The following is a 27,124-nucleotide window of genomic DNA, read 5'->3' as shown; positions in this document are numbered from 1 at the left end:
GAGCACATTACTCCAGATGCTGTTTCGGTGTAACTGAAACATCACTGCCCCTTTGGTGAGGGCTCATAAAGTCTACCCAAACCCAATGGTATGAAACAGATTTGAATGCGGGCATATTTATGTTCATTTGTAGCACGTTGAACGACTAAAGCAGAAGTTGGAAATACTGACAGCTGTGGTGCATGGAGATGCAGTGCATTTCATTGCATTCTTGGACTGTTGCTGGGGTGGACTTGATGCAGCTAAAGGGTATTTTCCTCTCAGACAGTGGAATGGTGAGCTATAGAAGTAAAGTGTTTTTACTTTCGTTCTGTTGGCCCCTTGGAAGTTACCGAAGGAAATTAAAGGAATACGCCAAAAATGAAACACTGTTTCCACGATGAGGAGAGGCAGTAGTGTAGTGATATTGTCGCTGAACTAGAAATCCGGTAAACCGCGCGCGGTAATGTTCTGGGGAGCAGGTTTGAATCCCACCATAGTAGATGGTGAAGTTTGAATTCAATATAAAAAAAACCTGGAATTGAGTGGCAAGGTGGCATAGTGGTTAGCACTGCTGTCTCACGGCACCGAGGACCCCGGTTCGATCCTGGACCCGGGTCACTGCCCACATGGAGTTTGCACATTATCCCCGTGTCTGCGTGGGTCTCGCCCCCACAACCCAAAGATGTGCAGGATAGATGGATTGGCCATGCTAAATTGCCCCTTAATTTAAAAAAATTGAAAAGAAAATCTGGAATTGAAAGTCTAATAATGACCACAAAACCATTGTTGATTGTGGTAAAAACCTATCTTGTTCTCTAATTTCTGTTAGGGAAGGAAAACTGCCAAGTTTATCGAGTCTGGCCTACATGTGACTTCAGACTCTCTGAAATGGCCTGGCAAGCCACTCAGTTCCAGAGCAATAAATGCTGGCCTAGCCAGCGACACCGACATCTCCTGAATGCATTAAAAAGAGTAGTAATTAAGTATTTAATTTTTATGCAAATATCCTATTTTGCAGGTGACTGGTACCAGTGAGCTTGACACCCCTGTATTGGCTAATTGGAAATCCAGGAAAATTCTTAATGTAAGTAAATAATTTAATTTTAGTAGATAATAATTCTGGTAAATATTTCATATGGTGCTGGGATTTGGACTCATTATTAATTGTTTGCAGGGATCTGGAAGTTGAGGGTTTAAAGTTAGCTGCATATGTTTTCTAGTCAATATAATTGGGTATCTTTGCCTAAATATTTTTCAGAAGTGTGTGCAACAATTGTGAGTCCGGTTCCCTTTTCTTAACGTTTTTCTTCACTTCAAAACCATAGCAACCATTGACTTGAAAGACAAGAAATTAGATGACTGTATTTTCCCTTGTGGAAGTCAATATGGAGTACAGGTTGAATTGATTAGGTTTCTGATTTTTTTCGAACTGATTCATAGACAAGCCAAAGTGGTGTATAAGACCAGACCAGACGAGTTAAATCTCTTTTATTAGTACATTTATTCATGAAAAGAAAAATCATACAACATTGACACTAAAAAAAGTAAAGTTGCCATTGTTCCAGATGAGCATAGGCTGCCTTCCCCTTTGAGGGGGAGAGCTGACTGGTGGTGGTTTAAGTTGAGGGTCATCACACCTCAGGAAAGGGGCAAGGTTGAGAAGGCGGGCCTTCATGAATAACCTCAGCTGTTACAGGAGTTAAGTCCATGTTGCTGGCCTCACTCTGCATCCTGAACTAGCTGTCCAGCCAATTGAGCTAAACCAGCCCCCAACATTGACACTGACAAACTTGTAACAGACATGACTGCTCAGGACAACTGCGAAACCATATATTAGCACATTAATCCATATACAAATGAATCACTGACTATGAACACTTCCAACACAGTTGGCGAAATTCTCCCGAAACGGCGCGGTGTCCGCCATCTGGCACCCAAAACGGCGCCAATCAGACGGGCATCGCGCCGCCCCAAAGGTGCGGAATGCTCCGCATCTTTGGGGGCCGAGCCCCAACATTGAGGGGCTAGGCCGACGCCGGAGGAATTTCCGCCCCCCCCGCTGGCGGAAACGGCCTTTGTTGCCCCGCCAGCTGGCGCGGAAATGACATCTCCGGGCGGCGCATGCACGGGAACGTCAGCAGCCACTGACAGTTTCCCACGCATGTGCAGTGGAGGGAGTCTCTTCCGCCTTCGCCATGGTGGAGACCGTGGTGGAGGCGGAAGGGAAAGAGTGCCCCCACGGCACAGGCCCGCCCGTGGATCGGTGGGCCCCGATCGCGGGCCAGGCCACCGGGGGGGCACCCCCCGGGGCCAGATCGCCCCGCGCCCCCCCCCCAGGACCCCGGAGCCCGCCCACGCCACCTTGTCCCGCCGTTCAAAAGGTGGTTTAATCCACGCCGGCGGGACAGGCAATTTATCGGCGGGACTTTGGCCCATCCGGGCCGGAGAATCCAGCGGGGGGGCCCGCCAACCGGCGCGGCCCGATTCCCGCCCCCCGCCGAATATCCGGTGCCGGAGACTTCGGCAACCGACGGGGCGGGATTCACGCCAGCCCCTGGCGATTCTCCGACCCGGCGGGGGGTTGGCGAATGACGCCCAGTTTACCCAACACCCCAGATGCCTTTGAATTCGTCATCCCTTGTGTCTGAGTGGACGTTCGCCGTCAGCTTGGGGCTGAGGGTGGGAGTGATGTTCCCTTCGTCCTCCATGTTATAGTCTTCCTCTGGCTGAGTCGTAGGTTTGTCTGGTCCATTGATAATTCCAGCTTTGATGAAACAGTTTATAATCACCTCTTTAGGCACACTGTTCGATGCATCCTTAATCGAGCAGGTCACATCAGTACAGGTGGCATACCGCATACGTCCCATGTTCTAAAATTCGCTTGGATACAAGTCTGGTGTGACTGATCACTGACTAATCGATAGATACGCTAAAGCGGTGTATAGGATGAGACTTGGCCGTCTGGTGAAAAAGTCTAATTTTATACACCAAAAAAATGAGGTAAGTAAAATATGTGGCTATATTGGATAAGCGCATTGTTGAGGATTTGCACATCATGAACAGCCTTCAGAAAATAGGATAACTAATACTGTAAGAACTGGTGTTTGCTTTTTATTATCAGGTAGTTTGTGTTTTTCTCTGCATAATTGTTTGACGGAAGGTCCCACATGAAAGCATTACACAATTCGTTTGTCTCCCAGAAAGATAGTTTCTGAAACATAGGAAATGGTTCTGATGGTTTGCAACAGCTGAACATCTATTAGTAAGATATTCACTATTTCCATTTCCATTAGTTCCCAGCTAGGCTCTTGTATGAACCACTAAAGTGTTAGCTAAACATTTGGGTGAAGAAACGGAACTAAACCTTGATCTGTGGATTATTTAATTTCTCAGTTAGCGTTCTCAGACAGTGAGGATGATGATTTTAGAGCAACTTCAACCAAGAATAATAAAGATGCTAAATTGCCTAGAAACACTCAGCATTCCCGGAAGAAGGTAGGTGCATTTTTGGATACGTGTTCAGCTGTTGTATGAAGCACTATTTTGAACTCTACAATATGTTATAGGTCCGTGATTTGGTATCAAAATGTAGTATTGATACGCCCCACGTAGTTTTAGGATAGGATTGTTAGTTAAAGATTTTGTTAAATGAGTTAGGTAAAATTTACTAGTTAGAGAATGATGGCGTCTGATAAGTAGGTAGTGGCAGAGGCTTTGAGCCAGAAGCTCCGGGTTTGAGTGCCACCCCAGTACTTGATGGCCAAGGAAGATGCGTTGATAACGTGGCCAAACGGGTTGAGTGTCATCCTAAAAATCCTTCCAACACTCCAATGGCTAGCGGTAAGAGTGGGAGAGTGTCCTGGCCAGTCACGTTTGATGTGGAGTGGCGCCCCTTAAGCCATAAGCCTCTGGCGACAGACTAATGACCTGCTCCAGGAATTACTAGTTGGAGAGACAGATGAAAGTGTGCCTTAGTTCACCACTAAGTGTCTGAAGAGAATTGGAATTGGATTGGTACATAGGACAAATATATGTGCCCCACATAGTTTTAGCATACAGTTATTAGTTAAGGATTTTGTAAAATGAGTTAGGTAAAATTTAGATCGTTAAGGAATAATGGTTTCTGATAAGGAAGCCTTGTGACGCAGTGGGTAGCTGCTCTGCCTCTAAGCCAGAAGCTCCGGGTTCATGTCCCACTCCAGAACTTGATGCCCAAGGATGTTTATAATGTACCAAACAAGTGGAATATCAACTTGCAAATCCTTCCAATATCCGCCAATGGCAGGTGGTAAGAGTGGGAGAGATTTCTGGTTAGCCATGTGATGGAAGAAATTGGAACCTCTACCATCACTATCCAAAGCTCCAGGCTACAATATGCATGTAAATGTGGATGTTGTCACGGCAACTCTGACTCCCTGGGGGTGGTTCAGTTGGCTGGATGGCAAGTGTGGATCAGATTGCTGCCAAAAGCACGGGGTCCTTTTGGATTGGATTTGGCACCTGACTTTGGGCAGAGAACTCGGGAAGAAGAAGAATGCTTTTTGAACTTAGCCACCTCTGAATTTTATTCTGTAGATGTTTTTTTTTAAAAAGACTGGTTGCCATGGAAGCATAACCTTGGGCAAAAGTCATAACTGTTTTGTTCCTGTTACTTTGAAGTGGCTGTTTTTCACATAAGTGAATTATCTGATTTGTCTGACATGGAATAATCACAAGATTTGTGTTTAAGAGAATGGGCTTCTTTATTCTCAGAGGCTTTTCCCCCTCCAGCTACACCATACTTCAAAGCAGAACTTTTGATTATAGTCTATATTGTAAGCTGTGAGAAAATAACTTCCCTTTGCTGACTTTTCTACACCTACACCCAAACAAAGTAAAGCCTCGTATTAATCTCATTTAAAATTGATGTATTTATTAGGAACAAGGTTGAAATAGAAGCCAGGGTGACAATTGGAGCTGTTTTTTCAATTCTAATCTGATTGCAGCCAGTCCAGTCCCATGTTTAATTGATAAGATTTTGAAAACTGATTCTTCATCATATGTTTTTTATTTTGGCATTGCAATGTTTAATAATAGAATTTGTTACGCAAAAGTAAAGTTGTGTGGCCGCTGTAACAACCTTGGCCTTACTGTGACCGGTGTAAAACCGAGCAGCTGGAATTATTATTATTTTAAAAAATATATTTTTATCCAGATTTGTTACATATTTTCAACAAAATCCCTCCCTTACAGAAAAAAGAAAAACAAAGAACACATAAATGAACATCTTACAACTACATCACAATTTCCCCCAATATACAAACCCCCCATTAAGCAATAATAAACACAGTAGTAAACACAAAGTACCCCCCCCCCCCCCGCGAGTTGCTGCTGCTGCTGACCACCTCCTAGCGCTCCGCTAGAGAGTCTAGGAACGGTTGCCACTGCCTGAAGAACCCTTGCACAGATCCTCTCAAGGCAAATTTTACCCTCTCCAATTTAATGAATCCTGCCAGGTCGGTGACCCAGGCTTCCACGCTTGGGGGCCTCGCATCTTTCCACTGTAGCAGAATCCTCCGCCGGGCTACCAGGGACGCAAAGGCCAGAATACCGGCCTCTTTCGCCTCCTGCACTCCCGGCTCGTCCGATACCCCAAATAGTGCTAACCCCCAGCTCGGCTTAACCCGGGTGTTCACCACCTTAGACACCGTCCTCGCAACGCCCCTCCCGAACCCATCCAGCGCCGGGCATGCCCAGAACATATGGGCGTGATTTGCTGGGCTCCCCGAGCACCTCCCAAACCTGTCTTTCACCCCAAAGAACCTGCTCAGCCTCGCCCCTGTCATATGCGCTCTGTGAAGAACCTTAAATTGTATCAGGCTAAGCCTGGCGCAAGAGGAGGAAGAATTTACCCAGGGCGTCCGCCCACGTACCCTCGTCTATCTCCTCCCCAAGCTCCTCCTCCCGTTTACCCTTTAGCTCCTCCGCCGAGGTCTCCTCCTCCTCCTGCATCTCCTGGTAGATCGCCGAGACCTTGCCTTCTCCAACCCACACCCCAGAGCATCCTATCCTGGATCCTACATGCTGGAAGCAGCGGGAACTCCCTCACCTGCCGTCTTACAAACGCCCTTACCTCGAGCAGCTGGAATTATGACATTAATATTATGGGTGATGTAAGATGGGATCTGAAAACATTTGTGGCAGGGAAGGAATGCATGTATTTTTATCTGGAATTCAAGTGATTTCCACAGTGCATGTATTACAACATCTTGTATTTGTATAGTACCATTACTGTAACAGAACAACTGAAGGCACTTAATTTCATTCCAGTGCTTTCTGTGCTTTCTTCCTGACTTGGAAACTCAACATGTGGAGAATTTTGTTCATGAACTTGTGGCAAAGTGTTCCACCGTGCCACCCATTCCAGTTTCATTGTTTGTGCAGATTCATAACAACAAGAAAATGGCAATACTATGCCACTTTCCACATGCTCAAGATGTCCCAAAGAGCTTGAGCTGTGAATTGCTTTTTAAGCGTAGGCAATGGCCAATCTGAGCAAGGTAAAATGTCAGAGAGAGCAAAAAGTATCGATATCCAGTTAAATTGTCTTTCAACTGTTGGCCAAGACACCAGGAAAACATTCCTACACTTTGAATAATGTCATGGGATCTTTTACATCCCCCTGATTAAGCAGGTAGAGCCTCGCTTTAACACCTCATCCCAAAGAAGGAGCCTCTGACAATGCAACATGCCCTCAGTACTGTATTGAGATGTCAGCTAGAATATGTTCTCAAACCTTTAAAGTAAAGAGATCACATCATGTCCTTTTATTGCATATTTAATATACCTTGGAACAATTTCACTGTACACAATTCACACACTTATCTGTATTATGCCTCAAATTATTAAGCCCGTATATGGGTATTCTTATAAGGGGCACCAATCTGCGGTCATAGCTTTTCTGTTAGAAGACGTGTATCTGGAAGTTTGAAATAGGAAAGGGCTGCTTCTTGAAACTATTTGTTAATTGGCAGCTGTCTTGTCTTTTCTGTTAGCATGTTGCTCGACAGTTTCTTGATGAAGAGGCTGAACTTTCCTCGGATGGAGCAGAAAATGTGTCCTCTGATGAAGATGATTCTGACAATGTCAATGACGACTCTTTCCAGGGTTTCATCAACGATGCATCCCAACTTTCACAAGTTATAAGTGGTAATTTTCTGCAACAATTTAAGATCTGAAATGAAGGCCCCATTAGTTAACGTTTACAGTTCCGTCCCTATTGGTTGGAACTTTTTCTTTTCAAAAGTAAATGAGAAAATTGAAAATACTGATGGCTCAGTGACTTTATCCAGAGGATAGCCGGGCCAAACACACCAGAAAGGTTTGAGTTAGCTGATCTCAGCCAGCATGCTGGTAGGAGTCCGACAGTTACTACACTTAATGTGGACATGATCACAGTTAGCTCTGGATTAGATTGGATTTGTTTATTCTCAAGTGCACTGAAGTACAGTGAAAAGTATTGTTCTGCGTACAGTTCAGACAGATCATTCCATACATGAAAAGAAGATACATAATAGGGCAAACATAAAATACACAATGTAAATACATAGACACAGGCATCGAGTGAAGTACTACTCAGTAGAGAAGATGTTTGAAGAGATCAGATCAGTCCATGAGAGGGTCGTTTAGGAGTCTGGTAACAGCAGGGAAGAAGCTGTTCGTGCGTGTTCTCAGACCTTTGTATCTCCTGCCCGATGGAAGAAGTTGGAAGAGTGAGTAAGCCGGATGGGAGGGGTCTTTGATTATGCTGCCCGCTTTCCCAAGGCAGTGGGAGGTGTAGATGGAGTCAGTGGATGGGAGGTGGGTTCACATGATGGGGCTGGGCTGTGTTCACGACTCTCTTTCTTACGGTCTTGGGCTGGGCAGTTGCCATACCAGGCTGTGATGCAGCCAGATAGGATGCTTTCTATGGTGCATCTGTAAAAGTTGATAAGAGTCAATGTGGACATGCCGAATTTCCTTAGTTTACTGAGAAGGTATGGGTGCTGTTGTGCTTTGTTGGTCGTAGCGTCGACATGGGAGGACCAGGACAGATTGTTGGTGATTTACACACCTAGGAATTTGAAGCTGTTAACAATCTCCACCTCGGCCCCTTTGATGCAGACAAGGGTGTATATGATACTGAAGTAATGATCAGCTCTTTAGTCTCGCTGACATTGAGGGAGTGATTGTTGTTGTTGCACCATGTCTCTAGGTTCTCTCTCTCCCTCCTGTATTCTGACTCATCATCGTTTAGCTTGTTGAATGTTTTACATGAATAATAGGCACTCAATGCAAATTACTGGAATGTGCCAAGCATCTGTGGAGCCACACCATGGAAAATAGTGAATGCATTCAACAGCACCTGGAACAAAGAAAATTGGCACAAAAACAGATAAATTAGAACATAGAACATACAGTGCAGAAGGAGGTCATTCGGCCCATCGGGTCTGCACCGACCCACTTAAACCCTCACTGCCACCCTATCCCCGTAACCCAGTAACCCCTCCTAACCTTTTTGGACACTAAGGGCAATTTAGCACGGCCAATCCACCTAACCTGCACGTCTTTGGACTGTGGGAGGAAACCGGAGCACCCGGAGGAAACCCCCGCAGACACGGGGAAAACGTGCAGACTCCGCACAGACAGTGACCCAGCGGGGAATCGAACCTGGGACCCTGGCGCTGTGAAGCCACAGTGCTATCCACTGTGCTACCGTGCTGCCCAAGCAAAAAGAAGTAAATACCACCTTTTAAATTTAGCCTTTATTTTGATTTATTGTGGTTTATTGTTAGAAAATAGAATGAATATCCAGTAAATTAAAGTTTTGCATTGAAAATTTGAGCTATTAACAAGAATAGGGAATTTTTTTCTTTGCTGAATGTGTGAAGTAAACACTCGGGAAAAGCATCTAATACTGCTTAGATTCTATCTTTTTACCTATGTAAATACCTGAATTTGAATTTGATAAGAGGGGGTCAAAATTATGAGAGTTTGACAGAGTAAATGGGGAAAAATTGTTTCCACTGGCAATATCATTCAATTATTCTATGGCAGGATGATTTGAAGGACACACATTTAAGGCGATTGGCAGGAAATTCAGTGGGGGATGCGGCCTCCGGGTGCTCTGGTTTCTTCCCACAGTCCAAAGATGTGCAGGACTGATTGGCCGTGCTAAATTGCCCCTTAGAGTCCAAAGATATGTAGGTCAGATGGGGTTACGGGATAGGGTGGGGGTGTGGGCCTAGGAAGGCCATTCGTTCAGAGGGTCGGTGGGCCGAATGGCCGCTTTCTGCACTATAGGGATTTTATGACTTCTATAATCTGGAATGCAGTACCTGAAGAGATGCTGGATGCAGTTTTAACAACTTTTCAAAAAGAATTAAATATAAACTTGCAGAAGAAATCTGGAGCATTTTGGAAGATGAGCAGGGGAGGAATACGACAGAGGTAGGACTTTCAAAGAGCCGGGTACATGTATGATGGACCAAATTGCCTCCTTTATGATTCTGTTTTATACTTTTTTAAGATTGGGAATTGAAAGACATTGAATTCTTTTGGTATTTGAGACCATGTGCATGTTATCTGTGAAGTGTCACTGACAACATTAATAATGTGGTGCTGTAAAGTTTGATTACTGTCTGGATTATTGATGGAGAATGGGAAGCTGTCTATTTTTCCTCAGTAATTAAACCATTGACAACATTGAAGGAATGCAGGTGGACAGTGGTTAGCACTGCTGCCTCTCAGCGCCAGGGACAATTCCGGCCTTGGTAACTGTGTGGAGTTTGCACTTTCTCCCCGTGTCTGCGGGGGGGTTTCCTCCGGGTGCTCCGGTTTCCTCCCACAGTCCAAAGATGTGCAGGTTAGGTAGATTGACCATGATAAAAGTTTCCCTTAGTGTCCAGGGATGTGCAGGTTAGGTGGGGTTATGGGGACAGGGCGAGGGAATGGGCCTAGATTGGGTACATTTTCAGAGGGTCAGTGTAGTCTCGATGGGCCAAATGGCCATGTTCTTAAAAAAAAACATTGAAGGAATGCATCACTTTGAAATGTTATTTCTAGAGCGGCATGGTGACGCAGTGGTTAGCACTGCTGCCTCACAGTGCTGAGGACCTGGGTTTGATCCTGGCCCCGGGTCACTCTCCGTGTGGAGTTTGCATATTCTCCCTGTGTCTGCATGGGTCTCATCCCCCACAACCCAAAAGACGTGCCTGGTCGGTGAATGGCCATGCTAAATTCCCCCTTAATTGAAAACAAAGAATTGCGTATTCCAAATTTATAACAAAAAAAATAAAATGTTATTGCTGAGAATATGATTTGTCAATGGACTATTTATTTTTGGAGAATACTATTTACGTTTAAAATCTTTTGTGAAATTTCTCCCACTTCATGTTCAGCTTTGCATCTGTTGTTTCATTACCTGCAACCTAAGTGGATTTGGTCTGACATGAGTACTGACCATTCTGATTCCTGTTACATGGTCTCTATGCATGGGCTAAACCAGCTACTGTTCAAATTAGTACTAGGTTACAACATCAGGTTCAGTTGGGAAGAACTGATGTTCAATTGTGCTTATGTTAATTTGTATCCGTGCTTTGATATTCATGGCATTTGTATTTTCTTATCTATACAGCTTTTAAAATATTAGAATTATTTTACATGTCAGTGCTTACCTGAAGGTCATTACCGCCTTGATATCACAAAACATAAGGAATGTTTGTAATTTCCCCCCAGATGGTGATATGCAAGAAATTTACCTGAAGTCTGTCCGTAGTCCTCATATTTACAATAAAAGAAAAATGGTCCATAGCAAAAATGAAATGACCATCTTTTCACAGGTAAGATCCATCTGTTTAGATTCATTTTGAGAGGGCTAGAATACAAGAGCAGGGATGTACTGTTGAGGTTGTATAAGGCTCTGGTCAGACCCCATTTGGAATATAGTGAACAGTTTTGGGCCCTGTATCTGATGAAGCATGTGTTGGCCTTGGAGATGATCCAGAGGCGGTTCACAACAGTGATCCCTGGAATGAAGAGCTTGTCAAAAGAGGAGTGGTTGAGGACTCTGAATCTGTATTTGATGGAGTTTAGAAGGATGAGGGGGGTCACATTGGAACTTGAATGCTGAGAAGCCTAGCTAGAGTGGACGTGGAAAAGATGTTTCCACTGACAGGAGAGACTAGAATCCGAGGGCACAGTCTCAGACTGAAGGGACGATCCTTTAAAACTGAGATGTGGAGGAATTTCTTCAGCCAGACGGTGGTGAATCTGTGGAACTCGAGCTGCAGAAGGCTATGGAGGCCAAGTCACTGAGTGTTTTTAAGACTGAGATAGATAGGTTTTTGATTAATAAGGGGATCATGGATTATGGGGAGAAGGCAGGAGAATGGGGTTGAGAAGCATATCAACCATGATTGAATGGTGGAGCAGACTTGATGGGCTGAAAGGCTAATTCTACTCCTAAATCTTGTGGTTTAAGACAGGCAAAATTATCTGCCGTGCTCTGAGACAGTCGCAAACTCGGGTCAAGATACAAGGGAAAATTGCTTGGTTTATAGGTAGAATTTTGTGCAAACAGGATGTGGAAAATAAAGTAGTATTTTGTCTTCTGAGTGTGAGGGCAAGGTTCTGACAAGGGTCTGGATGTTAGAGAGAACAGATGATACACAGGTTTTTTTATCCATGCAAGAGAAAATCATTTCAAAAAATTATTTGATGGACACGGGGCGTTGCTGGCTATGCAAGCATTTATTGCCTATCATTAACCGTCCTTGAAAAGGTGAGCTGCCATCTTGAACTGCTGCAGTGCATATGTTGTCGGAACATCCACAGAGCTGTGCAGAAAAAAGTAATGGCAATAGTGAAGAAATGAAATGAAAATGAAAATCGCTTATTGTCACGAGTAGGCTTCAAATGAAGTTACTGTGAAAAGCCCCTAGTCGCCACATTCCGGCGCCTGTTCGGGGAGGCTGATACGGGAATTGAACCGCACTGCTGGCCTGCCTTGGTCTGCTTTCAAAGCCAGCGATTTAGCCCAGTGTGCTAAACCAGCCCCAGGGTGTGCTAAATGGCGATATATTACCAAGTCAAGATGGGTTTTGAGGGGAACCTATATAGGTGGTGTTGTTTTCATGCATCTGCTGCCCTTGTCCTTCTTGGTGGAAGAGGTCGCGGGGTTGGAAGGTGCTATTGAAGGAGCTTTGGTGAGTTGCTTCAGAGCTTCCTGCAGATGGTACACACTGCTGCCATTGTGCATCAGTGGTGGAGGGAGCAAATATTTAAGGTGGTGGATGGGATGCCAATCAAGCGGGCTGCTTTGACCTGGATGGTGTCAATCTTCTTGAATGCTTTGGAGCGGCAATCATCCAGGCAAATGGAGAGTATTCCCTCACACTCCTGAGTTGAATCTTGAAGTTGGTTGATAAGCTTTTGGGAGTCAGGAGGGGAGTTACTTTCCACAGAAACCCCAGCCTGTGACCTGCTCTTGCAGCCACAGTATTTATGTGGTTGGTCCAGTTCAGTTTTTGGTCAATGTTAATGCCCAGGATGTTGATAGTGGGAAATTCAGTGATGGTAATGTCATTAAATGTCATGGGGAGGGGTTGGAATCTCTCTTGTTGAGAGATGGTCATTGCCTGGCACTTTGTGCCTGGGTGTCAAGGGCAGTCACTCTCATCTCACATCTTGAGTTCAACACATTGCCCATGTTTGGACCAAGACTGTAATGAAGTCAGGTGCTTAATGGCCCTAGCAGAACCCAAACCAAGCATCTGTGAGCAGTCTCTGAGTAAGTGCTACTTGATAGCATTGTCAATGACATGGGTAGTAGATTAGATACTTCATACTTCAGGTATTAGGAAGGAATCTTAATGGAATGACCTCTAATTTCTGTAATATAATCCATGCCACATGTTACTGAAGGGAGACAGGGTAATTGGGCAGACCAGTGTCAGGCTAAAGCTTTAGTACGAGAATCAGGATTTTGGTTCCTCAATGTTTTGAGTAAATGTAGCCTATACAGACTCCACCAAAACAAAAATTGGAACGGTGTTGGTAGACAGGATGGATGAAATGGCCGGGTGTGTTTAAACTAGATGCTGCTTAGGATCAACAGATCATAGTTGATTATCTCCTCTATTTTTTCACCCCTGCCCCCTTATCTCTTGATGTCATTGGTGTCCAGAAATCTATCAATTTCTGTCTATTTTTTTTAGAATTTAGAGTACCCAATTCATTTTTTCCAATTAAGGGGCAATTTAACATGTTCAATCCACCTAGCTTGCACATCTTTGGGTTGTGGGGGCAAAACCCACGTAGACATGGGGAGAATGTGCAAACTCCACACGGACAGTGACCCAGAGCCGGGATCGAACCTGGGACCTCGGCGGAGTGAGAAGTATTGATTGGAGCAAACAATAAGGTTTTCTAATGCAAATATATCTCTGGTGGTTATTGGTAATGTTCTTTATTGATAGATTCCCGAACAGGATGAGACCTATATGGAAGACAGCTTTTGTGTTCGGGAGGAAGGTGAAGAAACAGATGACCAATCTGAATTGAATGATGACGAGATTGTTAATTTTGATCTCTTTAATGATACATCCATCGGCAAAAACAAAAAGTGTGCAAATCTGAACAGAACAAGAGCAAAAATTGCAGAAATAGAGAATGCTAAAGACACCTTGACCAAAAGGAAGAAAGGCAGCCGGATCATTTTGTTGAATGATTCCAGTGAAGATGAACAAGATGTGAATCAATCGCCAATAAAGCATTTAGTACAAACATGCAAGCATCAAAAGACTGCAGAACAGCAAAGTACAATTTTATGTTCTCCAAACTCAACCTGCGGAGGTGACTCTTTTAAGAAACCTCTGTCAAAGTTGACCGTGCAACAACCAACATGTGTCGAAAAAGGTAAACCTTCACTGGACGGAAGCTTGTCCATGCGGTTGAATCTCCAAGCTTCGGTGTCTGAAACAATCGACTTTCAAATAGAGCAAAAACATTCCAGACGGTACACCTCAACTCTTGTCCCAGACATTGCGCACAGCTCAATGCAAGACGAGGTACAGAGTGAACCCCAAAGGGGAAAGCTTCACTCTATTAACTCTGTAAGTATTCATTGATTTGTATTTTAGTGTATGTATGGAGACAATAATTCTCTAATACTACTCAGCAAATATTGCAACTAGTTTAAAACATGTTGCATAGATGCAGGACCTAATAATTTCTCTGCATTTCTGGTGTCCAAAAAGAAAAAAGCCAAACATCAAAAAGTTTAAGAATCTGATTCTGTGATGTGTTCCAGGCTTTAATACCACATAGGGTTGAGATGACAATTGATTTTAAACCTTTTGTGCTTTCTTGCATTTTGGCACCTTGTAATTTTCAATGTTGTCTAGATTATGTTATATGTCAAAATTGAATTAGAGGGGATTGTTCTGTTTGTGATCAAAATCTACTGTGATATTTCAGTTCTACAAAAGAATCTACCTGAGGTACAATCCAGGGATTACTAAAGAACTATCTAAAACCTCATCTTAGTGGAGACTGGGGTCAAACAAGTTATTGCATCAACCCTCTTCTCCATCTTCCTCACTGAATACTGCACCTCGTCTATAGCAAATTATCCCCAGGCGTGGGGGTAATCTCCAGATTAGAGAGGAAACGGTTCAACCTACTCATTTTCAATCCAAAACTGAAGTCATTCCAACTTCAGTCATAATAATAATCTTTATTAGTGTCACAAGTAACCTTACATTAACACTGCAATGACATTACAGTGAAAATCCCCTAGTTGCCATACTCCGGTGTCTGTTCAAGTACACAGGAAGAATTCAGATAGTCCAATTCACCTAACACGCATGTCTTTCGGGACTTGTGGGAGGAAACCAGAGCACCCGGAGGAAACCCGTGCAGACCCCGCACAGTCAGTGACCTAAGCCGGGTATCAAACCTGGGACCCTGGCACTGTGAAGCAACAGTGCTAACCACTGTGATACCGTGCCGCTGAGCTTCAGTATACCAGTGATGCTTGTTTACCCTCATTCAGATAGTGAGCTCCAGCTTATTGTTGACTCCTTCTCTGAAGCATTTGAGAAAATAGACTTTTCACTGGCTGGCTGAGGAAGAGTATTTGAGGACCAGGATCTCAAACCTGAAAGGTCAGAGTTTGGCGGGCAGCAGTGATCCCTGTGCTCTTGTACACTTTGACGACTTGGGCATCCTGCAGCAGGCACCTCTAAGCACTAGATAAGTACCAAGAGTGGTGCCTTCGCTAGGTTCTTCAAATCCGATGGCCAACAAGGTGGTCCAATAGCTGCATCCTGTCCCAAGCCAATGTGTTCAGCATCAAGGTGCTAGTTATCCAAATCCAGCTCTGCTGGGCAGTTCCCTGACACAATACTTCTGGAGCAGTTTGGCTGCAGCAGGAGACTTCCAGGAGGACAGCGGAAATGTTTTGGGAATGTCCTCGAAGCATCCCTGAAAACATCAAAAAGCTTCGCGAGAGATTCATCAGCGAAGCCTCTAAACACATTGACTTTTCCGGGAGCATGCAGATATGTCAGGGATACAAACAACGTGAACTGCCCAACAAAGTTGAGGTGTTGGAGAGCGTGCACGAACCTCCACAAATAACTCATCTTCCTGACCCTTCAAGCATCGCCTACTCCTTACATGAGGCAGAGTCTACAGGTCACACATGACTTACTAAGGAGAATACGAAAGAACTATTACCATTTTAAAAAATCCAATCATTTGGTCAGCCATTGTTCATAGAATCAACAGTGCCATTCGGCCCATCGAGTCTTATGTCTTCAAATTGTTGTCTTATGTCTTCAAATTGTTTGAGTAAAGAAACTAAATGTTGTGACAAATATATCTGCTGCAGCAAAAGGTCTAATTTCATAGCTATAAAACATTCAACTTTACCGCATGTGAAATTGATTGCCATTAAGTAAATGTTATCACATTGGAGTTGTGCTAAATCAGTGGCATGTAAGGATGTTGTTCAGTATTCACTGTATGCACATGCTGTTTACCAATATTCAGGCTTTTGTGAAGAGTGTATTTCCTGTCTAGGAAATGGACTTTACTTTGTTCTCATTTCATACAAGGCTAATTGGAATTGGGTTTCCAAACACAAATAAAACTAACCAATTCTGAGTCGAATACTTTACTTGGGTTATATTTGTGAATACCCTGGAGATGGATTCAAGTTTTAAACCCTGAGCAGCAACCTCTGTGGATTTACTTACCAAACATAGATTTGTTTTAAAAGTTGGGATCTGCAAGTGATTTACTGCAATAAATGAGACACAACTATAGGTGTGCTTTTAGATTTTAAGTGGCTCAGTTACTTTTAAATGTGCTGGTAACACTAATGCTGTAACAAAATAAATGCATTTCCTATTACAGATGGAAAGTTCCCCATTTTCAAGACCAAATGAAATTCTGTGTGAAGACGATCTGATCGGTGTCCATCAGTCCATATCTCACGGAACAGCCCCACTAAAAGTTCTTGTGGACAGTCGAGAAATCTCCTCTGGACCAAACCTGGTCTCTTGCATACGCCTTAAACACTGCATTAGGGCTGAGATTTGTTGCCTCAACGGATGTGATTATATAGTGAGCAATCGGATGGCTGTAGAAAGGATATTCTTATCGGAGTTTGGAAACAGTGTAAACCGAAGCAAGCTTGTGGACCGCATTCAGCACCTTCAGGCCATGTTTGAGCGTGTGTGTATTATTGTGGAGAAAGACGGAATGAAACCAGGTCAGTGGTTTGTTTGTGCCAGATTCACAGATGCACTTCACAGAATCATTAGGTTTCCTTTTTCATAACTCTTGTCAACCTTTCCCAAGGTTTGGAAATGACCTTTGTCAGCCAGAATGATGGAAGCATCGCAAATTTTTTAGATGTACATACTTTTTAAAAGAGTACCCAATTATATTTTTCCCAATTATGGGGCAATTTAGCGTGGCCAATCCACCTACCCTGCACATCTTTGGGCTGTGGGGGCAAAACCCACGCAAACACGGGGAGAATGTGCAAACTCCACACGGACAGTGATCCAGAGCCAGGATCGAACCTGGGATCTCGGTGCTGTGAGGCAGCACTGCTAACCACTGCAGCACCGTGCTGCCCTTCATGCACATACTTAAAACATCAATGCAATATGGTTGCCATAATCTTTTGTTTCAATAGACACACAATGCAAAATGCCAACACTTCCCATCCCCTCATTGACTTTTCTGTCTCTAATTCTGGTGACAGACTGTCTACCAATATTCATTACAAGCCCATCAACTCCCACAGCTACCTCAACAAGATTTCCTCGCACCCTGCTTCCTGTAAGGCCTTCACCCCGTTCTCTTAGTTTCTCTGCCTCAGTCGCATCTGTTTTGATGATCCAGCCTTCCCCAATAGTGCTAATGTTTCAAGTCTTTTCGAAAAGCCAAAAGGATTCAAGATGTTAACTCTGCTTTCTCTTCTTAGAAATGCTGCCAGATCTGCTGGACTTTCCCAGCATTCTTCATTCTGTAACTCATATTTTGTTTGACCCTTGTTCTGCACTGAACACCTTCTGCCTCAGTCTTAGATTAACACACCCTTTTGTCTTGTGTCAATGACATCTTTGTCAAATCTTCCGAGCTTCTATCTATCCCATACCCTTCTATTTTGCTCCACCTCCTCTCTCCAACAGTATAAATCCCATCACATTTCTACCTCCCTTCAGCTCTGAAGGGGAGTAACACGGACACAAAAAGTTAACTCTGTTTCTCTCTCTGCAGCTGCTCCCAGGCCTCATGAGTTGTTCCAGCAGTTTATTTATTTGTGCCCAGTTTGAGAAAGGTGCATATTAGGAACCCTTTTCATAAATCTCTAGTTCAGAAGCATAAGAGGTTGGTTGTTAAAGATATCGATAAAGAAAATTGAATGAAACATTAAAAGTCATAGTACAGCAAATCAACCTGCTGAGATTTCAACTTCATTTCCCCTCTCCCAATGATATAGAGTCTAGTCTGACAACCTTGTGGCAAGTCATGAGTCTGCATACTTTCATTTAAAGACACTTGTTTTATTGTGTCACAAACTTACCGTTTCACTGCTTTCTTCTATTAATGTTGTATTCTTTCGAAAGTGCTGAAGCTACCATATTTTATTGTCCGTGTATATATCCACATATGTTTGGTTTGATTATAATGATGCATAATATATTATATTAGCAGAATAGATCAAAGGAGTGCAAATTCTAAAGTTGGCACAACATGAAATATGGATAGATAAAACATTCTTTCTCAATCTTAATTTTCAAGATTCTTAGTTCTATTTTTCATCTGAGACAAAAGTGAATTGTGTTGAACTCTACATTTCAATAAACTGCAGGAGAGACATCGAAGATATTCCAGAGAACCAGGTACTATGATGCATTGTTATCATCTCTGACCGTTGCTGGAATCCGGATCTTGTTCAGCTCCAGCCAGGAGGAAACGGCTGGTCTGATTGCTGAACTAGCCCGTGTTGAAGAAAGAAAGAATGCTGCTATCACTGTCCCATTGGAGGCTCGTGGTCTGCGGCAGCAGGTTTTACAGTTCTATCTCAGCATTCCTGACATCAGTTATATAACAGTTTTGAATCTCTGTCATCGGTTCAACTCTGTGAAAGAAGTAGCGAACAGGTAATTTTATTCCCTGATTTGGGGTTATATTGTGCTTTGTCATATTGCTGCCATGTAGGTTGGCATAGAAACAGTCAGATCAGGAGAACTACCAATGGAAAAACAGCAGCAATATTAAATAATTACTTGGCTTCAGCATTTCCCAGGAAATGGGACAATTGAACATGAGATAACTGCATTTAAAATAGAGGGGTGAATGTATAAATTAATCTAATTTGGAAGGTAAAACCTTGTGGTCCGGGTGGATTACGTTCTTGCATTTTAAAAGAATCAAGGGGATAGAAGAGGCACTGCTTTACTTCAAATAATTTGTTGGAGGTATAGTGCCAGAGGACTGGTGAAGTGGTAACATTAGACCTATATTTAGGAAAAGGGATAGAAGATCACTGATGAATTATTGACCAGTCAGCTAAAGGAGAGAATAGAAGAACATCTAGAAACTAAAAATATAACAATGAATCATGCGCATAGATCTCGAGAGGGAAAGTATTCTTTGACCAGCCTCATTGTAAAATAGGCAACGAAGATTGTAGATGAGTGTAATGTGACAGATGTAATTTATTTAGATTTTCAGAATACCTTCAGTAAGCCACCACATAACAGAACAAGGCCAGAAGAAACTTATTTTCTTTCACCGCTTGGGGAGAATGTGAAACATGCTGCCACAGGGAGTGGCTGAAGCACATAGTATAGATGCATTTAAGGGAAGGCTAGACAAGTGAATGAGGGAGAAAGGAGTGGAGGATCATGATAGATTTAGGTGAGGAAGGATGGAAGGAAGCTCTGGCCGTGCAGAATCCCTGGCATTGACCGCGTGAGCTGAATGACCAGTTCTGTACCTTATTTATGATGTATTTTTCAAAGGTATGTGGTAGAAAGTGGAGTCAGAGGACAAGTAGCAGAATGGATTCCAGTCCGAAAGTATAGAGTGGGAGTAAAGGGTAGTTATTCAGAGGACAGAAGATGGGAAGCCATGTTCCACAAGGATCAGGGCAGGGACCACGACAGTTCACAATTTATATTAATGGTTAACAATTTGGAATAAACATCATGTGCCAGGCTCAGCCTGATACAATTTAAGGTAGTCCACCGGACACACATGACGGTGGCCCGGATAAGCAAGTTTTTTGGGATAGAGGACAGGTGTGCGGGAGGGGCAGCAAATCATGTCCACATGTTTTGGGCATGCCCGAAGCTTAAGAGGATTTTGGCAAGGTTTCGCTGATATCATGTCCACGGTACTTAAAACACGTGTGGTGCCGGGTCCAGAGGTGGCGATCTTTGGAGTGTCGGAAGAGCCGGGAGTCCAGGGGGCAAGAGAGGCTGACATTTTGGCCTTTGCCTCCCTGGTAGCCTGGAGATGGATACTGTTAATGTGGAGGGACTCGAAGCCCCCAAAATTCCAAGACCTGGGTTAGTGACATGGCTGGGTTTCTCAGTCTTGAGAAAATAAAGTTCGCCCTAAGAGGGTCAATGTTAGGGTTCGTATGGAGGTGGCAGCCGTTTGTCGACTTTTTCGGGGAAAATTAAATGTCAGCAGAGGCAGAAATCTAGAGGGGGGGGGGGGGGGGGGTGGTTAAGCTATTGTTTCTTTGTTGGGGGCGTGAGGAACGTGTCAGGGATGGAAATATTTTACATACTATGTTCATGGTGTTATTATTATAAAAACTATAAATACCCTAATAAAATATTTTTTTTAAAAAAGCAATTTGGAATCAAATACACAATTTCTAAAGTTGTGGATGACCAGATTAGGGGAGTATAATCAATACAGAGGAGGATTACAACAAATTATAAAAACGGAACAAATTTGCAGAATAGTCATGTAATTGGTAAATAAATTTTAACATTGGATAAGGAGTTAATACAAGTTGCATATTACCATGAAAATAATAAAGTTCGATAAACTTGTATTGGACCTTGGTTAGACCACAGCTGGAGCACAGAGTTCTGCTTGCCATGGTTGAAAAGATTAGGGGTGCGATCTACCGGCCACGTTGTGCTGCCGCGAGCTGCTTTTCGGGCGCAGGGTGGCTGGTAAATGTCAGGAGACCCTGCCCCAGGATCTACCCGGCTCCTCTGGGCAGGGTGGCACCTGGGTGATAGGTGGCACTGCCAGGCTGGAAGTGCCCAGGTGGCACCAGCAGTGCTAACATTTTTCGCACGGCGGTGGAGGGAGGGGGGTCCGGTGACCCCCTTACAGTGCGTTGGGGCTGAGGGGAGGGGTGTTTGGGGGGTCATGTCGTGAGCTCGACCCCATTTAAAAATGTGCAGAAAACGGGGCTGAGTGAGGCCTTGGCACACGTTCCCAGCTGATGTCTCGTATCTAACCGGAAGGACGTTAGATGGTGGGGTGTTTCTCAGCACTGCGAACACCGGGAAACACACTATGGGACTTTGTTCCCATGACCCATCTTTCAAAGGATTGAATAGTGTAGGCACACTTGGGAAATGCAAACCTGGACGCCATCGATAGAAAACAGTCACCAAGAAATCAAATCAAGAATTCAGAAGAAACTTCTTTCACCCCAGTGGCTACCACAGCGAGTGGGTGAAGCACATGTTATAGATGTATTTAAGGGAAAGCTAGACACGCAATTGGGAGAGGGGGGCGTCATAAATTTCAGTGAGCAGTGAGGAAGGAGGTTCTGTTCGAGTAAAATCACTGGCATGGACTGGGTGACCTGCACTGTATATCTGATGTATTTTTCAAAGTTTTGTGGGAGAATGTCAACCTTGTGCATATGCAAATCATTGATCTAATTGTAATTACTGGGGAAAATGATTTATAGTTGTATTGTCATTGGAAGGTAAGGGTTAGCATGCATGTGGAACTTTGCTTGTGATTTGTGGTACTCAACAGGTATTCAAGGTAAATCACATGAACTGCTCCTTTGCATCTTTGTTCTCGTTACAGCTGTTAATTCCTCATCTCGCCTTAACTGGACGGCCCCTTATTTTTAAAACCGTGAACACCCCCCCCAGTTCTAAATTCTCAGAAGAGGAAACATTCTTTCCACATCCACTCTGTCAAGACCCCTCAGGATCTTAAAAGGTTACAATCAAGTCATCTCTTACCTTTCTAAATTGCAGTGAATACAACATTGAATGTCCAACTTTTCCTTACAAGACAACCTGCCCCTTTAGTCTAGTAAACTTTATCTGAACTGCTTCTAATGCATTTACATCTCTCAAATAAGGAGACACAGTACTCCAATATGGTCTTACTCCTGCCCTGCACAACTGGAGAATACTTTTGTATTCCATTCCCCTCACAATAAACAATGACATTCCATTAGTTTTGCTAATTTCTTGCCGTATCGGCAAACTAGTCTTGTGATTCATGCACTGAGACACCCATTTCGACAATAAGTTTATTTTTTATTTTTCCTGCCAAATTGGACAATTTCACAATTTCCCACGTTGTACTCCAATGGACACTGCAAAGAAGAAATTCAGTATCTGTAACCACTACAAAGAATTGTCTAATTAGTTTGAGCACCTGTTGTGTATGCACGATGCTTAACCTAATTGGAGAAATAGGGCGTAACAGATCTGACAGCAAAGCTGATCTAACATCAGTTGATTTTAACCTCCTCTGCTTCAGCTGTTTGTGTATTAATTTAGTTCGTTCTATTCTGAACACCTTTCCATACTAATACAAAGCAAAATATTGTGGAAACACACAGAGCAAGTAAGGTAGGTTAAGAGAAGAGTTTACTTTTTAAGGTCAATAACCTTCTGGCAAAACTTGAAAGGTTAGTGACCTGCAATGTAAACACTTTCTCTCTCCACAGATGCTGTCTGAATTCAGTGTTGTCTGGTACTCGCACAACAAATAGTGAATCAGAAATCAGGGCTGCCAAATATTATTTTTGATTAAAAGTTTTAATGCCCTTTTCAATAACTGTGTACATCATTGCACATCTTATTTCACTATTGATGTGGAAACTGTTATTTGACAAGAAATTCTTATTATTTCCCCTTACTCTAGTTCAGTGGCTGAAATAGCATCTCGAGGAAAGGTTGGTCATCGACAAGCCGAAAAGATCCACCGTTATCTTCATTATGTATTTGATCCACAAATGGTGCCTGACCATGGAGAACAGAAAAGCCGAAAACTAAACGGATAGGTACCTTCGATTTGCCAACTGTGGGCATCAGTAAAGCACTTTATTTCTGTACTGTTTAAAGAATGATGTACAAATTATGTAAATAAAATCTTCCAACAAAGCATATTCAAATGTTGCTAAATTTCAGATTCTGCCAACTGACCGTTGAGTTTAGCTAGAACGTAGACAATCCCAAGATTTATAAGTTTTAATCACTCAGAAAGAACCAGGCACAAAATCCACCAGGCCACGAATACACTCTGCATCTTGATTATCATAGGCCTGGCCAATATTTAAGAAGTGGGCAGCACGGTAGCATTGTGGATAGCACAGTTGCTTCACAGCTCCAGGGTCCCAGGTTCGATTCCGGCTTGGGTCACTGTCTGTGCGGAGTCTGCACATCCTCCGGGTGCTCCGGTTTCCTCCCACAGTCCAAAGATGTGCAGGTTAGGTGGATTGGCCATGATAAATTGCCCTTGGTGTCCAAAATTGCCCTTAGCGTTGGGTGGGGTTGCTGGGTTATGGGGATAGGGTGGAGGTGTTGACCTTGGGTAGGGTGCTCTTTCCAGGAGCCGGTGCAGACTCGATGGGCCGAATGGTCTCCTTCTGCACTGTAAATTCTATCATTATCTTCTATGATTGACTCCAGGAATTTGAGTTTGAGATATATGCGTTACTTAACTTTTATTTAAAAAATGAATTAAATATTCTTGCGTTAACTCTCAATTGGGGCAGTAATTTGGACAAAGTATTGTGATGGCATTAAGCAGCATGGAAAACCACAACAATTATTTGAGGATATGGAGTGATTTTTGCAAAACCCAAATCACTTACGAGTGCTATAAAACATTATTTTGTTCAATTTAAAAAATAGAATCCCATACTTGCAAAAATATTGTTGGGGGTTGGGGGGCGGGGGGGGAGGCAGAAATAACATTCAGATTGCAGTTCCTTGTTTCAAGTCATGGATCATCAACTTTGCCCAGAAGGAGTGCCTTGAGTAGCTCTGGATAGTTAGGTGTCCCCCATCCTGTCACAGGGTCCCAAGATGGAGAAGCACAAAATCCTTGCCCTTCAGTTTTTTCATCCAGACAGCCTAAGTGGCATCCTGTAGTTACCTACAATTTGAAGAGAAAATTCAGAATTAGCAATGTGACTGGAGGTTTAACCAGGGGACATGGTCCTGAATAGACTGAGATGAGGAGAAATTTCTTCACTCAAAGGATAGTGAATCTTCCAGAATTCTCTACCCCCGAGGGTTGTGGAAGCTCAATCACGGAGGAAGGTCAAGACAGAAATTGATAGGGGCAGCACGATGGTGCAGTGATAGCACTGCAGTGGGGCTGTTTAGCACAGGGCTAAATCGCTGGCTTTGAAAGCAGACCAAGGCAAGCCAGCAGCATGGTTCAATTCCTGTCTCAGCCTCCCCAAACAGGCGCCGCCGGAATGTGGCGACTAGGGGCTTTTCACAGTATCTTCATTTGAAGCCTACTTGTGACAATAAGCGATTTTCATTTTTCAGTCTCACGGCGCCGAGGTCCCAGGTTCGATCCCGGCTCCAGGTCACTGTCCGTGTGGAGTTTGCACATTCTCCCCGTGTTTGCATGGGTTTCGCCCCCACAACCCAAAGATGTGCAGGCTAGGTGGATTGAACATGCTAAATTGCCCCTTAATTGGAAAAAATGAATTGGGTACTCTAAATTTAAAAAAAATAGACAGAAATTGATAGATTTCTGGACACCAATGACATAGAGATAAGGGGGCAGTGGTGAAAAAATAGAGGAGATAATCAACCATGATCTGTTTGAATGGCAGAGCAGGCTCGACAGGCCAAATGGCCCATTCTTCCTAGTTCTGCACTTTCAAGATGACATTTTAGTTCTTTTCTCTAGCCATCAAGTTAAAATTAGACTCTGCACGTTATCTCTGAGACCAGGAGCGGGATTCTCTGTGTCTGCCAGCCACATCTTCCTGGGCGGTGTGCCACTGCCGGGAAACCCGCAGGTGTGAGTGTGCCACCGCCGCAACGGAGAATCCTGCCGGCGGTGAATCAGGAGTTCCTGAGAATCACCACTCATTAAATAATGGGTAAAGATGTGGAGTTTCTTTTTCAGTTGACAAATGTGCCCCGATATGCAAGTTGACATACTGTACCGTGCATGTACAGCTGAAGTAATTTGTAAAATAAAAACAATACCCTACATCATATTTTTAAAATTACACCCATCTCAGTACAGGCTCTATCTAGTGGCAGAAATTGGTCAATGCAGAAAGCTGCTGGAATCCTGTCACTAGATGGAGCCTGTGAGCTTCAATTCAGAATTGCTGCCAGGAAGCAGAGCAACTGTAAACAGACCCTGGTAAGAACAGTAGGCTTGAGAGCAATGGCATGGGTGTTGTAGAGGCTGGGCAAAGACAGCAGATGCAGAGGAGAGGGAATGTGAGTGAACAGGATATGGCGCAGGATAGGGGATGCAATATCTTGGATGAATTGAAATTACAGTCTGGAGACTGGGATAACATTGGAGATGATAGGCTGACCTAGGGCAGTGGCAGAACGTTGCAGAGGTAGTAAAGTTTAGGTGTTCTTTGTGAAGAGTATATTAGGTTGAATAGTTGGCCAAAGAAGGACATGGAACTAATGGCAAAGTGATGCGACTGGATTCCCCCACTTTTCAAACATTATATTGTGGCTCCCCTGTAATTGGACAAGCAGTCCACCAACATATAGGCAGAGGACAGGTCGAGCTGGGTGTTGCTATCAAACGTGGGAGCTGACTCCATTTCTGCAGCTGTTGCTAAGGTGCAGGATAGATCCTTGGGAATGTCTTGGTTAGTACTCTCCAATCTCTCTCTCTCTTCATTTAAATGCATGAAAATTGATGAGCCCAGAGTGATAGCGGGTGAGAAAGTTGATGAGTGGGGGTGGTCACTGGTTTTACCCACAATTCTGAAGACTCAGGTCTTGAGCCAAGAATGGTTCATGCGCGTGCAATGGACCCTCAGAGCTGATCCCAGGATTGTCCCGCCATTCACCACAGCACGTTCAAATTACATCCTTCATTACAAGTGTGCCCATAGAAATCTCCAGTCAGCCAATTTATAACGCTGAACTAAACGACCAATCAGGGCAGCAAAAAGCAGTCCCATTTATAAACTGTTTGGGGGCATAAAGAAACATGCAGGGCGCTTGACCATCGCCACCACTACCTCGAAGTTAACAACCCTAAATGATTGTCCCAGAGGTTGCAACACGTGGTTTGGGAACCCTTACTCTAGAGGTAACATGGGCGGCTGAGTGCGGAATCAAGCAAAGGCGATCCTCACTTGAGCTGGACCACACAAGACACGGGCAGAGGATGCTGTGGCCAATCATTTGAAGTGCTGCAGCGAAGTTACAAAGGGATAATGCACCACATTAACTATAATTACAAATGGGACAGTTCCTTTGGAGAAACTTCGGTGTGTGTATTTTTGAGGTAAAATCCCATTGAGAAATACAAGAGAGGTTGGAGGTGGTGTTTCAGGAGAAAAGCACTGAAGATTTTAAGTGGTGGTTTTGAAAGGGAGGGGGAACCTGTCCAGATAGCAGATAGTACAGGGCCCAGAAAGTTACTAATAAGACATCTATAGATTGGTAGTTCAAAATACAATTCAGACCCACAATGGAGCTTATTTCTCACAGTTAGAGCATCCTAAGCTAACATCACATGAAAAGGAATCTAAAATTTGGCTTGGGTTGCTGGGGAAGCCATTCTGTTCATCAAAAGGTGAATATTTATGGACTGCCTGCCTTACTGGAGTTCCTTTTCAGGTACACTTTCACATTAGATCTACATCTGTGACCAGATGAAAGTGAAGTTTGTGTTCAGTCATAATCTCCCCTTCAATGGGTTTTAATCATAGCACAAAGCCATCCACAATTTGAAAATAGTGGATAACTAAAGAGGCTATCTTGTATGGGAACTGGAAAAGTAAGGAACATTATTATTGGGATTAAGACACATAGTATTGCAGTATAGCTCCTGATTGAGATTTTGCTGTACTGACACTGGTTCAAACGAGAAACATTTACCAATATTATTCCCAGTTATGGCACAGAAAGAGGCTATTCTGCCTATATTGTCCATACTGGCCAAAAGAAATAGAGCTATGGAGCCTAATCCTTCTTTCTAGCTTTTTGTCCATAGCTTTGTAAGTTAAACTCTTTCATGAAGACGCCGTCTTCTCAACCCCGTCCCTCGCCGGAGATGTGATCCTCAGATTAAATCACCATCAGTCAGCTCCCCTCCCTCAAAGGGGAAAGCAGCCTATGGTCATCTGGGA

The 27,124-nt window shown here is 43.6% G+C and overlaps 2 protein-coding genes across 3 annotated transcripts in view; one reads left to right on the top strand and one right to left on the bottom strand.

Annotated features, from left to right (window-relative positions):
• fancm (FA complementation group M) overlaps positions 1 to 22,922 on the top strand; it is a 238,962-nt gene extending 216,040 nt beyond the window's left edge. For both annotated transcript variants that reach the window (XM_072491173.1, XM_072491164.1), the window contains 8 exons: positions 1,001 to 1,066; positions 3,376 to 3,477; positions 7,017 to 7,170; positions 10,738 to 10,841; positions 13,479 to 14,114; positions 16,423 to 16,780; positions 18,395 to 18,686; positions 22,681 to 22,922. In XM_072491173.1, coding sequence (XP_072347274.1) covers positions 1,001 to 1,066; positions 3,376 to 3,477; positions 7,017 to 7,170; positions 10,738 to 10,841; positions 13,479 to 14,114; positions 16,423 to 16,780; positions 18,395 to 18,686; positions 22,681 to 22,819 — 1,851 coding nt within the window. In that variant the 3' untranslated portion in view covers positions 22,820 to 22,922. The remainder of the gene's footprint in view (positions 1 to 1,000; positions 1,067 to 3,375; positions 3,478 to 7,016; positions 7,171 to 10,737; positions 10,842 to 13,478; positions 14,115 to 16,422; positions 16,781 to 18,394; positions 18,687 to 22,680) is intronic.
• Positions 22,556 to 27,124, bottom strand: part of tpp1 (tripeptidyl peptidase I) — a 57,558-nt gene continuing 52,989 nt past the window's right edge. Inside the window, exon 13 of the mRNA XM_072491188.1 lies at positions 22,556 to 23,916. Within this exon, the coding sequence (XP_072347289.1) occupies positions 23,761 to 23,916 (156 nt within the window). The 3' untranslated portion in view covers positions 22,556 to 23,760. The remainder of the gene's footprint in view (positions 23,917 to 27,124) is intronic.

This window comes from Scyliorhinus torazame, chromosome 2 (genome assembly GCF_047496885.1).
Source record: "Scyliorhinus torazame isolate Kashiwa2021f chromosome 2, sScyTor2.1, whole genome shotgun sequence".
Lineage (NCBI taxonomy): Eukaryota > Metazoa > Chordata > Chondrichthyes > Carcharhiniformes > Scyliorhinidae > Scyliorhinus > Scyliorhinus torazame.
Note: the sequence above shows the minus strand (reverse complement) of the source record. Positions and strands in the feature narration are given on the sequence as shown.